Here is an 18,201-nt window from a genome sequence, read left to right as displayed (position 1 = left end):
CCCTGTGCCACTGGTGTCTGCTCAAAGGCCCAAACTGACAAGAAGGAAAGAGGGATCCTGCCTGGTGATCAGCAGTGCTTAGGATGTGCAAGGATGTAGATGGGGAAGTATGTTTTCAAGTCCTATCTCTACACTTGAAATACACTTTGTAGGAAAAAGACCTCTTTAACAGCATCTTCCTGTTGATCCCGTCTTTGGGAAAACATGAATTGTTCAGAAATGTCACATACAAAAGAGAGTCTGTCCAGCTAGGACTGACCAGCTAGAAGTGACTGAGGTGGTGGCCAAACTCAGTCCAGCTCTGTGCATTATATCAGTAAATCTAGCAAGATATGGCAACCATTATTTCATAAGCACAAGAATAGTGATTTCTAGGGGAAAAGTTAATGAGATTAAGTAAATGGAGCCAGGCTGGAGTCAGTTAAATTATGTAGGAACCTCAAAGTCCCAGGCTGTGGCAGCTGGCTGTTCAGCATGAGGTGACTGTGATGGCAGGAGCAGCACATCAGCAGGACACCAACTCACCACCACCCGACTTGCTGATGGCTGGGGTGAAGTTCATCTCTTGGCTTGGCCCTCAAGGTTTCCTTCCTGGCAGGGAAGCCTGTCTTCCCAAGCACCGTGTGGGTTTACCACTGGATTGGAAACCCCAAGTTTCCAACAGTGGAGAGGAGGAGCTTCTGCCTTCAAATAATGGAACAGCAAAAAGCGAATTCAGGGGAAAAGGGGAAACCTGAGCTTAGTTTTCACCTGTGCCCAGGAGGACAGGAGACAGGGGCCATTCTGGGCACATGTGAAGAGGAACCTTTGGTCTCTGGTAAATTTTATAATGGAAGATACTTTAGAGCTTGGTCACTGACAAGGCAGAGCAACACAACTGTTATTTTCTGGGCACCAGCACCTGCCTTTTAAGTTTTCCATATGTGGTCTATCAGGCATGATATTGCCAGATCTGTGGACCAGGTTGGGACAAATCCCTCCCCCTCTCCCATGGACCATCCAGGAGGAGTGACATGTCCCATTACAAGGCCCTCTGGATGCTCAGCCTCTCTGGAGGACCAGGGCATGTGAAGAGCAAAATGCTTCTCCAACCTGCCCCATGATCCTCTGCGTGATTCCTCCCATTACAGCTAGCCCATAGGACTGTCTCCTTTTCTTCCTGGCTTTCCCTGTGCTTTTGGCACTTGGAGGTTGGCCGTCTGCTTGGCCAGCTCTTGAAATGCAGCTGCCTCTGGGATGGAGCATAGCCAGTGTTTAACAGTGCATATCAGCAAAACCCCATTTAGAGCAGCGAGTTTTTAACTACTTCTGGATCAACCTCCAATTATGGCTAAAACAAATTATTCTTTGGAGAGAGCTTGACCAGTCTATGAAAGGGGGTATATTGTAGGCTGCCAACAGCAGGAGGGAATGAGTCCCAGGGCTCCAGGAGACCCTTTCCAAACTTCTTATGTAGGACGTGAAGAGCGCTGTACCCACATGAAACAAGAGGAGTTTGGGTAGGCAGAATTTAATTCTCTAAATTGGCATCTGGCCTTGTTAGCGGGACTATTGCTTCCCTTGAGAAAAGTGCCACAGGATTTTAACGGTGCCACCGGAGCCTCTCTTCAGGCACTGCACCCCACGGCTTCATTTCACAGTTCATTTTTTGGCACGAAGAGAAGACTAGCTCACTTATTCAGCTCCCAGTTCTCTGGCTGGAAAGTAGGGCTGCCATGTTTCTCTTCAGGGTTCCTGGATGCAACTGGTTACATGGGAAGTGTGTAACCTAAAGCAGTGTATTGACATGTCTCAGAAGTTTTGGTTCCAAAGCTCATTTGAGATTAATCACCGTGCAACAGTGGGTGTCAGTGTGAGATATCCAGTCTAACAACTGGATATCCTGCACGAGTGGTGAAGTCCTCAAATTCTCTCTGAACAATATTTCCAGGAAGAAAGTAAGTTCATGTCCGAAATGAAACTTACTAGACACATATGCTATGAGTCTTTTGTCACCAGTCTGTCCGCAGCATCCCTCGTTCCAGTGATCAAAATCTATAGCTATGGGTTGAAAGAGGGGTGCTGTTTCTTGTGACCTTTTTGACAGTGTGTATTTACATATAATTCAGACAACTCTTCTTTTTCCTAAAATTAAGTGTAGCTCATAGTAACTAGGTGGTTTAAACAGCCAGTCCTATAGGCAAAAAGCCTTTTCATTATAAACAAGAGGAATTGAAAAATATTCATGAAATTGTGCTACTCTTAACCTGAAAGAAATCCCCTTGATCCTTAGTACCATTGCAGTTACTGAAACACTAACCTGCTGCCTTTCAGGCTTTTGCAGTGATGTGTTGTGCTCAGAAGCTTTTAAAGGGGTTATTTTGCATCTCTGGGGAGTGAGCCAGCTTTTCTTACAGTCCTGCCAATGAAGAAGCAAGTCCAGTTCTCTGTCTGGCTCTTTGGAGGTAGCTCCAGGTTTTCTTGGTCTTCCATATGCACAACAGGTACTGCCGGCAGGCCAAGGCTCAGGACATAAATCTTTGTGGAGATAGGGAAAGGAGGGGAATTGCTGGAGGGAAGAGTATTTAAATACCATCTTTCTTGCTGATGGGTCAAAGGACTTCTTCATATTATTCACTGAAGTGTGCTGGTTCATTTTCCTATGCAGGATAGTGCAGCCTTGGAAGCGGTGATTCTGAAGATGAGAAAAAAGCAGTAATTGTTTTCCTTGATAGTGCATAGCCAATGATATGCATCTGGAGGGTTTTGTGAGCCAAGAAACTGAGTGTTCCTATCTGAGTGAAAATAGTGATTAGGCAAAATAAAGCCGTGGTGGAATAAATTGTCAATTATTGGAGAAGCACTATTAGCCAGAGATTAAGAAATCCAAATGTTTTGAGATTTTTTTCTGATATGAACATTACTTTTGTGGTCACCATGAAGACAGGAATGACCTAGCAGTGTTTCATTTTCATCTAATGAAATTGTGTAGTGTGATGTTGAAGAGAAGCTGAGAAGAAGGCTCTCATCTGATTGATTATTACCAGAGATTTTAAGGATCCTGGTGAAATCCCAAGACTCTTGCCTAGTTTTCCTTGTGCCTTTTCCAGCCCCTCACTGGCCAGCTGCTGCATGTGAGTAGGAGCTCTTCCCATACTGCTTTTTGCTTTTAAGAATGGCAGAAGAATGCTTTGAGTTTCCCAAAAGATAAAAGTTGCCTTGGTATAAATTAATTCGCAAGGGCCAATTATTTGAAATAGCTCGATTTTCCTCCCAAAGTCTATGTAAGATGGCATAACTTTTGGGTGGTGAGACAAGGGATTATTTGCCTTGATTTACATGCTGTAAAAGACTGCAGAAAGCTGTAGGCGTGGGCCAAATGCTGTCCTTTATCAAACTATATGAAACAACCTTGTTAAGGCTGCTGCAGGAGTGCCGTTTCTCCAGCATCTCAGGGAGCTCAGGGACTGCTGGTGGGGGTACACAGTGAGTTTCTGTCATCGTTGCTCGGGGATGTTGGTTGAGTGCTTAACACTGTGGCCTGCAAGACAGACTCTGCTGCTCACTGTGATCTTGTCTCTGATGGTCTCCTCTCCACAGCAGCAAGGCAGATTTTCCAATTTCTGTTGCTGTTTCATCTCATCCAGGTTATGCTAAGTGTGCACCATGGGAGTGCGTGGTCAGACCTCTCCACAAGAAAAAGACAGGCTCTTCTTCCCTGAAGTCCACTTGGTCTCACAGGCAGAAAAACAAAGAAGTATATTAGAGGAGCCAGTGGATAATACCTACCCACCTTACGCCAATAAACTTCCCACACCGTGTGAATAATTTGTAGCATCTGCCAAAAATTCTTTTTTCAGCCTACAGTGATTGCAGTGAACACACAGCACATAGATGTACACAGGTTTCTCTCCTAGAGGCTTGTTGCTTGAAGTGGTAATACATGTTTTGTTTGTAGAATGTACCAGTATTGTGGCTGTGCAGCTTTCTTCACGTGGAGCAGTGGCCCACCAAGCTTGATTTTGTGAAGGAATGGGATTGTTTTCTTTTAGGAGCTTAACACCTTTAAGATACATCTCCAAAAGGTGGTTGAAGTTAGACAGTGGTTTCAAAAGTTTTTAGAGTGGACTGATGGACACACACCTGGATGTACATGCGGTGCAATGACACAAGGCCTATTTCAGTAGGGAACTCACTTTGCAAGCAAAACACTGCTCTGCAGACACAGTTCTCCCCTCAAGAAAGAGCCAAGGAGAGAGCCTGGCAGAAATTGACCACACTGATGCAGAAAATCCCTGGAAACTTAAATATTGACTGGGAGGATAAATGCTAGCATGGAGTTCTACTCTCAGTGCTGAAACTGGAAGACAAGAGAAACCTACCTGTGGAGTACCTGTCTCTTTCAGAGGACGTACGTAGGCAGGGAATCTGTTGGTTGTTGCAGGCACTACACCTGGCAGTCAGACCATGCGTCTGGCAGCTGGGGTGCCTGAGCTGCTCCTGCACTAGCAGGGCTGAGGGAGCCCCATTAAACCAGTCAGCTCCTCTGTCTGAGGCTTCCCACTGTAAAAAAAAAGAAGAGTCCTCAAAGGTGACAGGGCTCCCCATAGGTACCAAATTAGATTCATTGCTGAAGGATTCTTGCTGCATGGCCCAGCAAACCTTGGAAATCAAGATATCCTCACATGAATAATAAGATAGTCTCACCTCAGTCTCTCCTGCACATGTGGAGTGAGAAACTTAATTACTTTTTCCTGGGAAGGCACAGGGGCACAAGCACAGAACAGTCTTGGCTTCAAGGTTCTTCTGCAGCACTGAAGGGTGACTGAGCAGGGGTGTGCGAAAGAGGTGTGAGAACATCTCTTTGAAGTGGGAGCACCTGACTGGCATTGGATTTCTGCACATAAATTTACATCCACCTCCATCTGATCAGGCTTTTGTGGTGATGATGAGCTTATTGCTCCTAATGTGGTTTCTTGGGTGGAAGTTGAAAGCAGACTGCGGCAGGTTGACATTATAGACAGCCCCAGCTGACACACATATTGCATCATTATTAATATTTTTTTGGTAAAACTTTTCTCCAAACCAGCCTTATTGCTGCCTGTGAGATTTCCATAATGTTTACCAAGAGAATTTACTACCTTTAACTTTTACATCTATTGAGCGGGAAAGCTTAATTGTCCCAACAAAATTTCTCATCTAAGCTTTTCCGAACAATACCAGCCAAGGCTGAAACCAGTTACCACTTTTGAGTAGTCCTTATAGGAGAGGTCCTGGGCTGTTGGACAGCTGGGCTGGCTGTGGAGGGAGACACAGGGGGACAGGGTGGAAGCATGTGGTGGTTGGGGGATGGCAGAGACGTACCATACAGAGGATGTAACATGGACCACCTCAGCTTGCTTTGCAACTACAAGTAACAGCCGTGGCCTGTGAGCACAAGCAGATGTGAGGTGATGCTGGACACCCAGCTGGAAATCCTGGAGCCAGGACATCAGAGATGGGGGCTCACCTTCACCTCAGCCCCAGCATCAGGCAGGCTGTGCCTAATCTCAGCTGCTTGTTGTGCTCGAGGGAAATTTTTCAGGAGGCAAAGGGTTGAGGTCCCGGACGTGCTGGCAGAGCTCCACCACTGCATTTACTGCCTACATTTTCAGAGCCTTGTCCAAGCACTAAATAAATCAGACCTCTTTCAGTGGTGTGGAGATTCAACAGGGCCCCATAATGCAGGCCAATTAAGCACACTTATTTAGTGCCTGCATACCAAGAGTCACTGCAGACTCCTAAAGCAAACCTTAACTTTTCTGTTAAACACTTACCTAGACATCACATACCATTTAGTAAGGGGGTGCATGTGCCCTATTACTTTTGCTGTCTATCTGGAGAAGACAACGAAACTTACATTCTTTTTATTCTTATTATTTTTTCTTATGTTCCTGTCAAATGCATTGAAAGGAATAAAACTACCAGAAAAGAGATCAAATAAAGCAGTACTGAATTTATAAAATGCCATGAGCCAATTAAATGAATCACTAATATGGATAGGTCATTATTGTAGGGTACTTACAGATACATTTTCATGCATCCAGGTCAGATATTACAGGGTAGAGTTCATCAGTTTCTTTTGGAAAGAAATCACAGATCACTTCATGTGATGTTACCCCCTTGGTTTTCATTTACAACCAAATAAAAATGTGGGGTTTAATATTTGTTTATTGATTTTATTTCTACAATATTCCTGCTTATTGGCTTGTTCCCCTATGTATATGCTTCTTGAGTCTTCCGTCCACTCATTCTCTGTAATTTATTGACAGTGTCATTTCCTGATGCCTTCCTGGCTGAGGCTAGGCTCCCAGTTGGAGGTTGGATGTGACACCTCTGGCCAGGTGCAGGGACCCAGGGAACGAGCACATGCCTGGCAGCTGCCAGTCCCTGTCCACAGCCTCTGTGGCTGAGCCTGTTTCTGAAGGTCTGTGAGGAAGAAGCTTTCTGTTGGTCACACACGTCTCTACCATGTTGTGGGCATTTGTGTCCCAAAGGGCCCCATTTTATCGCTGTGGACACTTGAGTCCTGGCAAAGATCTGGGCCCTTGCAGCTGCATCCGGTGGAGGCTGCAGCAGTGTGAGATGGGCCCATGACTCATCGAAAAACCTTTGCTCCTGGCAAATCTTTCATTGGTTTTGTTGACTTCCTCAGGCAGCTTTGGCTTCGGAGCCTATTTTGTTGCTATCAGAATCATTCATTAGCATTTTCCGTCCCACTGTGGAGTTATATATAAAGATGTTCTTTCATTGCCTCTCGCATGTAAACATAGTAGGGTACTTCTTGCAAAGGGACTTTATGTATTTATATATCAAGGTCATTGTGGTGCATGCAGTTACTTGAGTGCAATCTGTTCATGGCTGCTGCTTTATTTATATACAGGGCTACATTGTTGCATCTGCAGAATGGCGAGGAGCTCGGGCTTCTTCTGCCACTCAAACTTGTGAAGTAATCAACAGAGCAAGAGTTGCTCACGACAGCCCCTAAGGAAATTGAAACGCTGTGGAAATTTTAATAGAGGGTGTCTCTGTAATGATGTGCCCAAACTCCAGACAGCTGCAGTGGTCTGGCTGAAGAGCAGAATATTTTTACTCCATGGCATTTGCAGGGCGCTGTAGGACAGCACATCCACTCCTGCTCCCCTGGGAGTGAAGTGGGCTTCCCCTAGGAGTGGAGTGGGCTCCCTCCTGCTGCCACCAGGCATCATACCAAGAGGGTCAAGTGAACCCAACCCTCTTGAGGCATAGCAGTGGCATTCCTCAGTCAGGGATTGCAGACTACACTTCCTATTTGGCTGTGTAGAAAGACCACCACTACACCAAAAAAACCCTGTGCAACTTGTAAATTACTGCTCTATTGATGTTGCTTCATGCAGGCATTGCATTTATAGGACGTGCCATCCAACAGCATAATTCTGTGTGATGTGGGAGGAACATTACCCCAAATACTAGAAAATTTGTTTTAAAGACAGTGGTTCTTTTTGTTTGCCTCATGGTTTGTGACATTTGTGCTCAGATGTGAGATATTACCAGATACTTAACTTTAAATGGAAGCTGAGATAAAGATTCAATTCCTGGTACTGTGTTTAAGAAGAATCCCAAATATCATAAGATTTATAATGAACTAGCAACACTGGGAATGAAAATGACTTTCAGATAGGATATAATATGGCATGTAAAGTATAGAAGTGCTGTGGGGTTTCAATGTATTACTTCTGATTTGTTTTACAGAATTTAATTTTTTTTTAATTAGTACATACATTTCAGAGCTGCTGATATAAAGATCCAGGCTTCACAGTCCTTGCTGTCCTGTGTAGTACTGACTACCATGTAAGTCACATTGCCTACCTAATGTTGTAGTGATGGGTTTTGACACTTTGTTGGCAAGCCTCATAGACAGAGGAAGATTTGAGTGGGGTGCTTCCTGTTGAGGCTTGCTGCATGCTATCACTCCACCACCAAGCGTTGCGTTCCCCTGCGTGTGGCGGAGCTATGTCATGGCAAAAAACAAGCAATAACTTCTCCAGGGGGCAAGAGGGAACTAAAAAGTTGACATGACATGTCCCCATACCAGCCAAGACCACAACTGTGGTGACAGTGCCACTGAGGAGCTGAGCCTGGCACACCTGTGTGGTGTTAGCAGGATAAACCAGGAGGGCTTTGGGAAGCTGTTGAAAAGAGGAATGGCTGTGGCTTAGATACCTCATCATGAGTGTCCCAGAGCAACTGGAGAAAACTGGCCCAACAGAACTGTAGATGGGCAGTGGGACCAAAGTCCTACACAGTGGCACCACAAAGATGCATCGTCAGATGCACGTACGTGTTGGCAAAGTGTTCTTTTCAAATCGTCCTTACACGCTTCCCCTGCAAAGTTAAAACTAAGCAATATTTTGGTTGAGGCGGCCTCTGACTGTGGTACCTGGGAGAACCAGAGGTGTGAAAACCCAGTCAGGTCTGCTGTGCAAACCATGGTTCACTCACAGAGAGGATACCACGGCCCTATGCCTACCCTGTTCTTGGGACAATTGCACAGAAAAGCCCAAGAAGAGGTAAAAGCAGGAAATTTGGCACTGCCCTTGTGTCTACCTGGGTCTGAGGTGCTGGACAGCACAGGGGTTCAAACCCATAACAGCTGTATGAGGGCAGTGTAGCCCCAGCAATGTGCTGACTCCTGAGATAGGCTGGGAAAAATTAGTGATTTTAATGACTGAACAGGGAAATCCTGCTGGGAAACACGTCCTTGACCTTATTATGTAGTGTCTGGGGGCTTGTAGAATTCCAGCTTAATCTGCTGGGTCAGAGCAGAGCATTGCTATTTGTATGGCATCCTACATGTTATAATGACCAGTTTATATTTTATTAAAGCAGAGCTTCTAGTGTCTGGGACAGATGAAGGAAGATGTTTTACTGTCTTGGCAGTAGTGACACCAGACTTACCCCATTAGGTTACACTGCTGCAGGGTGCAGTGCGGCTCTGAAGCCAGGGCTGGGGCTGCTGGGCACAGCTGGAGCAGTACAAGACAGCCACGGGGAAGTGGCTGAGAGCGCGCAGCCCTTGGGAATTACAGATAGGGCTCATGTTTAGCATCACTGTTTTCATGTAGCCATAAAAAGAAATGTTTGTAGCATTTTAGGGTCTGAGCAATACTGGCTCCATTGAAATCAGCAGCATAACTCCCCTGAATTCCACACAGACAAGATTTAACTCTCTCAGTGCAGAGGCGCTAGGGGTTATTGATTTCCATGCAGCAATTGTCTTTGCTAGAACCACAAGCATCAGTCACATGCATTAAACAGGGATAGATAAACAAGGAGAACCAAAAACATGAGAGGAAAGTTTGCAGCTCCATCTAGCATAAATTGTTCCTATTTGTGTATTTCCTTCCCTGCTTTCATCTGAACAAGGACAAACAAAGAACTCTCTGAGATGCAATTTATGTAATAACAAGAAACTCAAAATACTGGTTTTTACTGAAAATTCTTGACCTCTCATTTTCTGTCATCTTCACTAAAAGGAAATCAATGTCACCAGTTTGGATGTATCCCAAGGAATTTTCTTCCATATCTGAAAGCACTGTGTGTTCACAAAGCCAGTAGCAAGTAAATGTGATCAGAATGATTTAAATTTGGGTAAATAAGAAGACTTAGGAAGAGGTACGGGACTTGATAGTTGGGTTTGCTTGTGTTTCTATTCATACCTGCTTTATATTTTTATTTTAGGAAAGCAGAAAAAACTCTGTATATTCCTGAAAGAGAGGGGAAACAAAAAAACCTTTTGAAGTGTGTTTGTTGTTTATTAATACCCCTCATCAGACTCAACACTTCTGCACAAGGAACATGCTGCTCACCAGCCTTGTCTTCTGACCACCTCTCCTGGTTAACCTTCTCCCATATCTGAGTCCTTCTGACAGAAGATGCTCAAATACCTTTGAGAGGGAGGGTTTGCAGGATGGCAGTGCAGACCTGCCGCTGTGATGTATTTGCCAGCGTGTGACACCCAGCTCCAGCACTCCTGAGCCCCGCTGTCACCGCCATGCTGGTCGCAGCTGTACTTGGCAGGCTGACAGGGCACGCAAAAGCATGCTGCCACCATTTAGCTCCAAAACAAGGGCTAAATCTCCTTCCAGGCTGAGACAAAGCTTCCTCCGGTCGGATTCTGGCAGCTCTGGAGAAAAGCCAGGTCCTGGCCAGGAGCGGTGCCAGCAGTGGTGGCGCTGACAGAGGCAGCAGCCGGCAGGCAAAGCGTGCGGGCAGGCCAGCTGGCAGCACTGTGGTCATTATTTCCAGGATCTGTGAATCCTGGTCAAATAAAATAGAAGCCTTCATCAGCTGAAGCATATCAGGAGTGGATTTAGAGGTAGGAGACTGTGATCCCTGACACCAATAGCGGCAGGTTCATGCTCTGCCTCTCATCAGGCAAGAAATGATGGTCACCCTTTGCTGCCACACACCTCCTTGCTGTCTGTAAGACGCTGGCTGACATTTTGGGTGGCGTGGGTGGTTATCAACAGGGCAGCAGGGTAGTTTGAGGGGGTTTTAAGTCATTGCTGGGAGTGGTGCATCGAGTCATTAGGCTCCATCACACCCTCAAACCCTCAAGTGACTTGATTGAATGTTGTTTATCAATACTGTAGTTCATCAAGCCTTCCGTGGCTGTTCAGTGAAGAGCTATTTAACTAATCTGAAAGTGTCACTGTAAGTTAAATGTACCAATAACTAATTACATGTGTCATAAATGTGTTGGTTTATGTCAATCGTAGTCAAATGAAGTATATACTGTTTCTGGTTTCTCACTGTAGGCAGCTAGACCAACAACTTTAAAATAAACCTTTTCAAGAAAATTGGTTACTTTTGTCTAGTGCTCTCAATTTTCAGCTTGAGCCAATATTTACCTATTCAATCAGAGTGAAGTTAAAGAATGTCTGATAAGTATTTGTTTAAACTTTGGAAGCCCCCCAGTTTTCTTTCTTTCTTATCTCAGTTTTCTCGACTATCGGCTTGCTGTCACTAATTGCCATACCTAATCACTTTTCCACTAGGAAGTAGCCTGGGACTGATAGGAACCAAATATTTGGAAATCTGAGCTTTATTTGTTAAAAAATACACCCATCCTGGGGAGGGAGTGTTAATGTAGCGTAACCCACCTGAGCATCACCTGCAGGACAGCTGGTCCCTGTGCTGGGCCATACCACATAGCAGTGGCACCCACTTCTGATTAAAGTTAATGGTGAAATGTAACTGCACACCTGTGGGGTCCATACTTATTGTGGAGAGGGACATATGGGATCACAGGGGATCACCTGGTGCATACTGGGCTGGAGGTGGATTTGCTGCTACCACTGCTTGTGGAGGGGGAAGAGCATCATGAGAACCTGGTGCATGCTCCCAGAGGATGCTCTCATTACCGTTCCACTTCATGGCACACCATGGGGCTGGCTGACATCCTCATTTCTGCTTCACCTGCTGTGTTTCTCTGCCCAGGTGATATTCCGAGCCCTGTCACCGCCTTACGCCGCGGAGGACCCTTACAGTGCGGAAGCCCAGGCGCAGCTGAAGATCACCAACCTGCGAGTGCGGCTGCTGGAGCGGCAGGGCTGCCCTTGCCTCCCGGCCCCCCAGTCCCCACAGCCCACGCCATCCCTGCACTTTGCCATCTATGACTTCATCGTGAAGGGCAGCTGCTTCTGCAATGGCCACGCCGACCACTGCATTCCCATTGCTGGATTCAAGCCCATCAAGGCAGCTGGTGTTTTCCATGTGGTATGTGCATGCACCCAACAATGTCTGAACTGCAGCAAAGCAGAGTTTTAAAAATAGTAAGGTATGAGATAGGTCCAAGTATGAGATATTTGACATGATGTGCCCTGAATTCCAAGCACAATGGGCAGAAACATTCTTTGCAGAGGAGGTGATCTCCATGTGGGGCTGAAGCACTGGACTTCCTTTGTGTCTTGGTGTGGTACTCTCATCCTTCAAGGGTGCTCCTCAGTAATTTATTTATTTTAGGTAGATCCTTAAAAAAATTAAATTGCTGACTCCTGTCTTCCCCCAAATGCTAACTTGCAAGAACACAATATCTAAAAGATAATAAATGCAGGGCATTGTGATGACAAAGTAGGAGGAGAGCTTCTCTGAAGGTACTAGGCATCATGTGACTGCCATTGGTTCTGGAGGATCCTCAGATATTGGGTTGGGTCCTGAACCAAGGGGACAGGGAGCTGGGTTTTGGCTCTCACTCTCAGGCTTTCTGTTGCACTTTGCAGTACCTTTCTCTGGATGAAAACCCTGTGCTCTGGTTTCAAGGGGACTTCATCGCAAGAGCTCTGAGCTCAAATCCCTTGGGACCCACCAAGACCTAAACCCCAGTCCCCCCATGTCCCAAGGAAGCAAGAGCCACTAACCCGCTGGGGAGGTGATGGGCACAGCAGCAGCTGACATATGCCTGTGTCATGGCATGCCTGCACCCAGCCAGTCCAGGGACACTTGCTACCCCAGCACATCTTATCCTTTTTGCCCATCTATGCTGGTTCAGAAAACTCTGGATTTGCTGGCAGAAGAGCAGTAAGGAAAGCTGGGTCAGCCAAATATATTGTGCTGAATAATGTTAGAGAGGGAACAGATCAAAAAAAAAAAAAAGGGAGTAGGAGTCCAGCTCTTCAGGGAACTCTCATTTCACTTAAATTACTATCTCAGACACGAAGCAGAGAGCATATTTCCCTTCTAATAGTGCTAGTCTTGCAACATCTTGAAAATACGCCGATTTGAAAGCATGCAGCACTGTGCTCGTGATTATTTTGGTGGAATACAATTGCACAGGAGAGTGCCCTGGAGCACCAGTGGGAGTTGTAACAGAGTCTCCACCCAAATAGGCTTCTAGTATGGCTATATTGTATGGAAAGGAGAGTGTGCAGGTAACAGGCAGTGCTGTGGGAAGGAAGCAAGTGCCAAAATCGCACTGAAAACCAAAGCAAAACATAGCAACAAGGCCCTGCGCTGGCCCCGAGGGGGAAATTCAACTCTGATTATAAATATTTATGTGGCAGGAGTCCCAAAGGTGACGTTTCTACAGTAGAGGCTGACTCATTTTACTGTGTCATACAGCTTATTCTGCATGTCCCATGAGAAATGTGTTAGTATAGGGGTAACATAGCCCCATGGTTTGCAGGGAGAGTGAAGAAGTGGTAAGAGGTTTCCTCTCTCAGTACCACTTCTTCCATCCTAGGACCGAGGTAGTTTCGACTGAGCCTGGTCCATGCCAGGCTGCTGCTTGGCATGAGGCTGCTGCTATTTGGGGACTGCAGTGGCAACCCACTCGTGCATACCAGTCTGGGGTTTGCCAGTGCATTGCTTCAAGACTGGAAGAGAAGATTATTTTCAAGATGATAGGAAGACATGGGTGTGAATGAACAGAAAAGGGATGAAAGATTCTGGTGTCTGTGGCTGTTTAGCTGGAAGAAGTCAGAAAACTACTGAAAAGAGCTGAAGATTTCAGAGAGGGAGCATTTTTGTACATTTCACCTGAAAAGCTCAGGGAAAATATAATTCTGAAGCATTATGGTCAGACATTCAAGAGAGATGTGGGGACTTCAATCTAGTCTTTATGTAATTGTTTCCATCTGGGGTTGTAGCAGAACCTTCACTATAAAACCAAGGAAAACAAAACTGGGAAGCACATTATTATTTCACAGTATGATTATAAGATCTGGTTCTGTTTTTATGCTTGTTTAGACCAGAGCACTCCTGAAGAATAAGTTAGAGAGTTAACATCAACATTTAAGCAAGTTTAAAATCCTTTAAAAAAGCCCCCTACTTTTCCAAAAAATGTATATGTAAGTTTTCTTAACCCTCTACTTGGTCTCAGTGTACAGGCAAAATCCTAACTTCCAAGCATTCACTGTGAGAATATTTCACATTATGCCCAACAACAAAAAAAATAGACAAGGACTGATAAAAAAAGAGATTTGTTTCTGTGCCATCACCACCATCCAGCTGCAAAACTCTCTGTGCTGTTCTTCTCTTGCTGGCAATTCCCCTGCCCACCCTTTCTCCTAAAAGAGAATGGAATTTATGTGAGAAAGCTCCAGTTTTGTTTGAGTATCGGGAATGCCATGTTAGCCTTTAGGTGAATTCTGCTCAAAATACAGGTGGGACTTCTGCTCTAGGGTTATATCTCCATGAGCTCCCCAGGAAAACTACACAGAAGCCTTGGCTGCCTTCCAAGGATGGCAAGGGCTGCCCCTCATGGGAAGTATAATCCTGACTGTCCCTTGTTGTACACCTGTGTGCCACAGACAGCTGTCAGGTTGATACAGATACACTTTCTCTCTTTCCTACTCCTCCCAAACTTATTCGAAGGGTCACTACCCAAATCTCATCAGCAACAGCCCAGTGCATACCCAGGAAAAAATGTGCATGGACAAACAGACCTCATACCATACTTTGCAAAGCAGTTGATCAGTTTGTGAGCTACATTACATGGCAAACCACACATGTGAGTAGAGAAATGAATTCACACACAGAGGACATCCCTTCTGATCTTCAGTGGCCGTGAGAAGTCTGTTTTTCCTCTGATCTGTGGTACAGGATCTTCTCACCCTTTGCTTCTGCTCATGGAGCCATTGCATTGCATGCTTGGCCCCTTACCTGCTAAAGCATCCCCATGGCCCGCTCGCAACTATGGCAAGTGTCATAAAAGAGGAGATGTGAGTGTCCTGCAAGCCTGGAGATAAGTAGGATCTTACAGTTTAGGAGTCCAAAATGGGGAAAGCAAATGCAGAGATACCTCCCTCACCTGGGCCATGCAGTTCTGTCTCAAGGTGAGACCTGGAGTTCGTCCATCTCAGAGACTCTCTGGCCCTCCCTGATTGCAGAGTCCTGCCAACAGCTTAGTGGTTTTCACGGTTGGCCTGAATTATCAGTCTTAAAGGGCTGTGTCATTGCTTCCCGCTTTTACCCCCATGAGGTGAGATCCACTATCAACTGGTGACTTCATTATATCATTGATAATCCACTATTATTAACTATGCAATGTTTCCCACTCTGTCCTTCCTTTCCCCTTCATCCGTTACCTCTAGTGGAATGCTGTCTGTGCATCTTTCACCTGCATTGAACACAATGAGAACAAATGAAGCCACCCAGTTTTCTTCATCCTCTTGTTCTCTCTTTTCCTCTATAACATGATATAGCAGCTATCTTTCCTCGGAAGAAAGGAAGTGGGGAACTAGAGCTTAGTGATGAAGAATCTTCAGTGGACCTAAAACACGTGCCCAAAGCTCGGTTTGGTGTGGTGCTGCTGCCATGCCGAAACAGCACTGCTGCAAGAAGCTTATATGCTTCTTTAGTAGTCCAAGGTGCTGTGTCAGTGTAAGTCAAGGACTTTTCCAGGAACCGTGCTTTATTTTCTAGGCTGAACAGAGAGACCCATTTGGGAACCTGATCCGTAAATACATCTGAATTTGATTTCTGGCAGCTGCCCTAGAGTTAGGCACCAAATCCCAGATATGCTTCACCTAATGTTAGGTATGCATTTGATGTACCCAAGTTAGCCGGCTGATCGCCCCAGGCCCCTTCTATAGTTTTGAAGGGGTGGGATGATAAAGTATGGTTGGGATCCTGGGTGGACTGTGTACTGTGCAAAAGCACTTCTGTGTAGTCAGGCAGAGTGAATATTCCTCCCCCTTCCCGTGTGGCAGCCCAGTGGCTGTTATAAATTGTTATCGTGCTACTGACATCAAAAGATGCTCAAGGTCTTCTACAGCAACACTGACAGAAGCCTATTGTACAAGGAATTAAAAAAAACCACCAGACAGCCCCCACACCCTGGACAACAAGCTTTGTATTCTTTCACAAGAACGAGGTAGGATATGAGAATTTTCTCATGCATAAATTTGGTTGTCTGGTGCTTTGGGAAAAGAATACCTCCCCATGTGCTGACAGCAGCCGGTAGGCATTGGTTCTAAAACTGGCACGGTGGTTCGAGCGCAACACAGTTTAAAAGCTGCAGTTAGAAACTCAATGTGAATGCTGTCATTTTTCCTTAGGCTGATATCATGCCCATTTTCCTAGAAAGTAGAAAAAAAATACAGTTGTAGCAGTTCCAACAAAGACATTCTCTCAAAAGCTGTTGCTCCTCCCAGCTGTTTAGCCTATTTACACTATCAGGTCTTTGGTTGATTTTCTTTTAGTGTGCATTTGTGTTGGACTCTATATAGTGAGTGAGTTCTTGCAACATAAATCAATTCATAACAGGATATTGAAAGCATTTTCCCCCCAGTGCAGCATTTCTTTGTCACTGCCCAACATTTTGGAACATGATAAATACAGGGGAAAGTATTTTATAGGATTTGACTAAGGAGAAAAACCTATGTATTTGCAATCTGAAAGGAAGCGCTGGAAGGTTATAATTCGTCAACAAAAGGCTCTGGAAGGAAGCATGCCCTAGCAACTGTCTTTGTATAGAGAAATCAGACACTCGTTTATCTTACAGAAGGCAACTTTTGTAACACTGTTTGCATTGTGCCCTCTAATGACTGACATTGCGACAGGGCTGTCAAGCTATGAGGGGGAACAGTGTGAAAGTGAACTGGGATATAAAGACCCCATGACAAAATGAAAAATGGTATAAGAAGGCTTTGCCGCTCAAATGAGTCAAGAGCTGTGTGAATGCTTAAAGGGATGAGACATACTGGGAACTGTGTTTGTGTACTTAGCAATGCTCCATAATGACCCTGGTGGGTATGCCTTACAGTTAACTGTAATTGAGGTGAATGAAAAGGGAGGAAAAAATGTTCTCTTTTCCCTGTCAATGCATAGGGATCACATTCTGCTTTCAGAAGGGTGCTGAGATGCTGGAGAAATCCTGAAGGCCAGGTACATCATTTCCCCACTCTATCTTGGGTCCCAAAAGAGCTGCTGGGCTGGTTTCTCAGCCCTGTCTCCCAGCTACTCTGTGGCATGACAGGGTGTTTACATGGCAGAGCAGTCTTGCAACTGGCCCTCCTACAGCTCTTATAGGCATTCATTTTACTTGCTGTAGGCAGACTGTTGGCTGTTTTTCATCTGCCACCACTTCTCATTTCCTTGTATTACCCCTTCTTGTCCTGTCTTTCTCCTATTTCCATCTATCAGAGTATTTCTTTATAACTAAAAGAAATAATCTCTGCCTATGGGCTGCAAGAAAGGGTTTACTAATTTTCACCATCTTTTGTTGCTTCCAACGTGTAAAAATGTTTCTGTCATGCTGGAATTACGTAAAAGAAAAAAAGTATTTTCTTCAGTGGGATAAAGCTAGGATGGAAAGATAATTTTTTTAAAGCAGAGCTGTTTTGGAGGGTTAATCATTATAACATTATTGTAAGATAATAAATACATCAGCCCGAGGCAAGGTTTTTGAAGCACCTGGGTCCAACTTTCATTAAACTTCTGTGAAAAAGGAATAGGGAAAAGAAGGTACTAACTAAATGGTTGCACTGAAAAACAAGCTGTTAAAGACCCTGTTTCCCTCCCCTCGCTGGTTTTTAGCTGCCCATTTAGCTGTTCAGCTTGTTCTTTAGTAGGTCTGCACCCCATGCTCTGCCTGGCCGAGAGGGGTTGGGACCACTGTGAGACCTTGGGGGACCCTAAGGAGGCAAAGTTTTCTCAGTGTCAAGACCATTTAAGTAGCACCACCGTAAAGGCACAGTACCATTGGAATCGGGAACCCTACTGCCTTTTCCAAAGCTTACTCCCAAAGATTGAAGTCTGGGTAGCTGCATCTGATACAGAAGCAGGATCAGTTGTCCCATTGCATCCAGTGCCTCTGCACGTATTCACCCAAAAATGAGTCCCACTGAGAAGGGAGCAGTGAGCAGGGGTGCACAGGTTTGCAAAGCGTGCATGGCAGGCTGGGCTACTGAACAGCCCATGCTGGGCCGTGCTGAGGTGAGCAGAGGGGGTGCAGGATCCACAGTGGGATCTGTGCTTGGGAGGGAGCAGCCAAGGAAGGCACTGACACATCTGGTTGTGATAAACCCTGAGGAAAAGAAACTGCAAAGGAACACCCTGTTGATAAGGACTGGTAACACATGGTTCTTCCTGACCCAGCTGCAACAGCATCCACCGAGTCAGCTGGGGAACCCAAGCCTTCGGGCCTTTACACAGACGTGACAATCATGCTATTCAGGTATTTTTTTAAGCTTCTCAGAC

At 45.4% G+C, this 18,201-nt stretch overlaps 1 protein-coding gene across 1 annotated transcript in view; it reads left to right on the top strand.

Moving 5' to 3' along the window:
* NTN4 (netrin 4) overlaps nt 1-18,201 on the top strand; it is a 47,155-nt gene that overhangs the window by 9,788 nt on the left and 19,166 nt on the right. Inside the window, 1 exon segment of the mRNA XM_050323688.1 lies at nt 11,500-11,778. Within this exon segment, the coding sequence (XP_050179645.1) occupies nt 11,500-11,778 (279 nt within the window).

This window comes from Myiozetetes cayanensis, unplaced genomic scaffold (genome assembly GCF_022539395.1).
Source record: "Myiozetetes cayanensis isolate MyiCay16 unplaced genomic scaffold, myiCay2020 scf3, whole genome shotgun sequence".
Lineage (NCBI taxonomy): Eukaryota > Metazoa > Chordata > Aves > Passeriformes > Tyrannidae > Myiozetetes > Myiozetetes cayanensis.
Note: the sequence above shows the minus strand (reverse complement) of the source record. Positions and strands in the feature narration are given on the sequence as shown.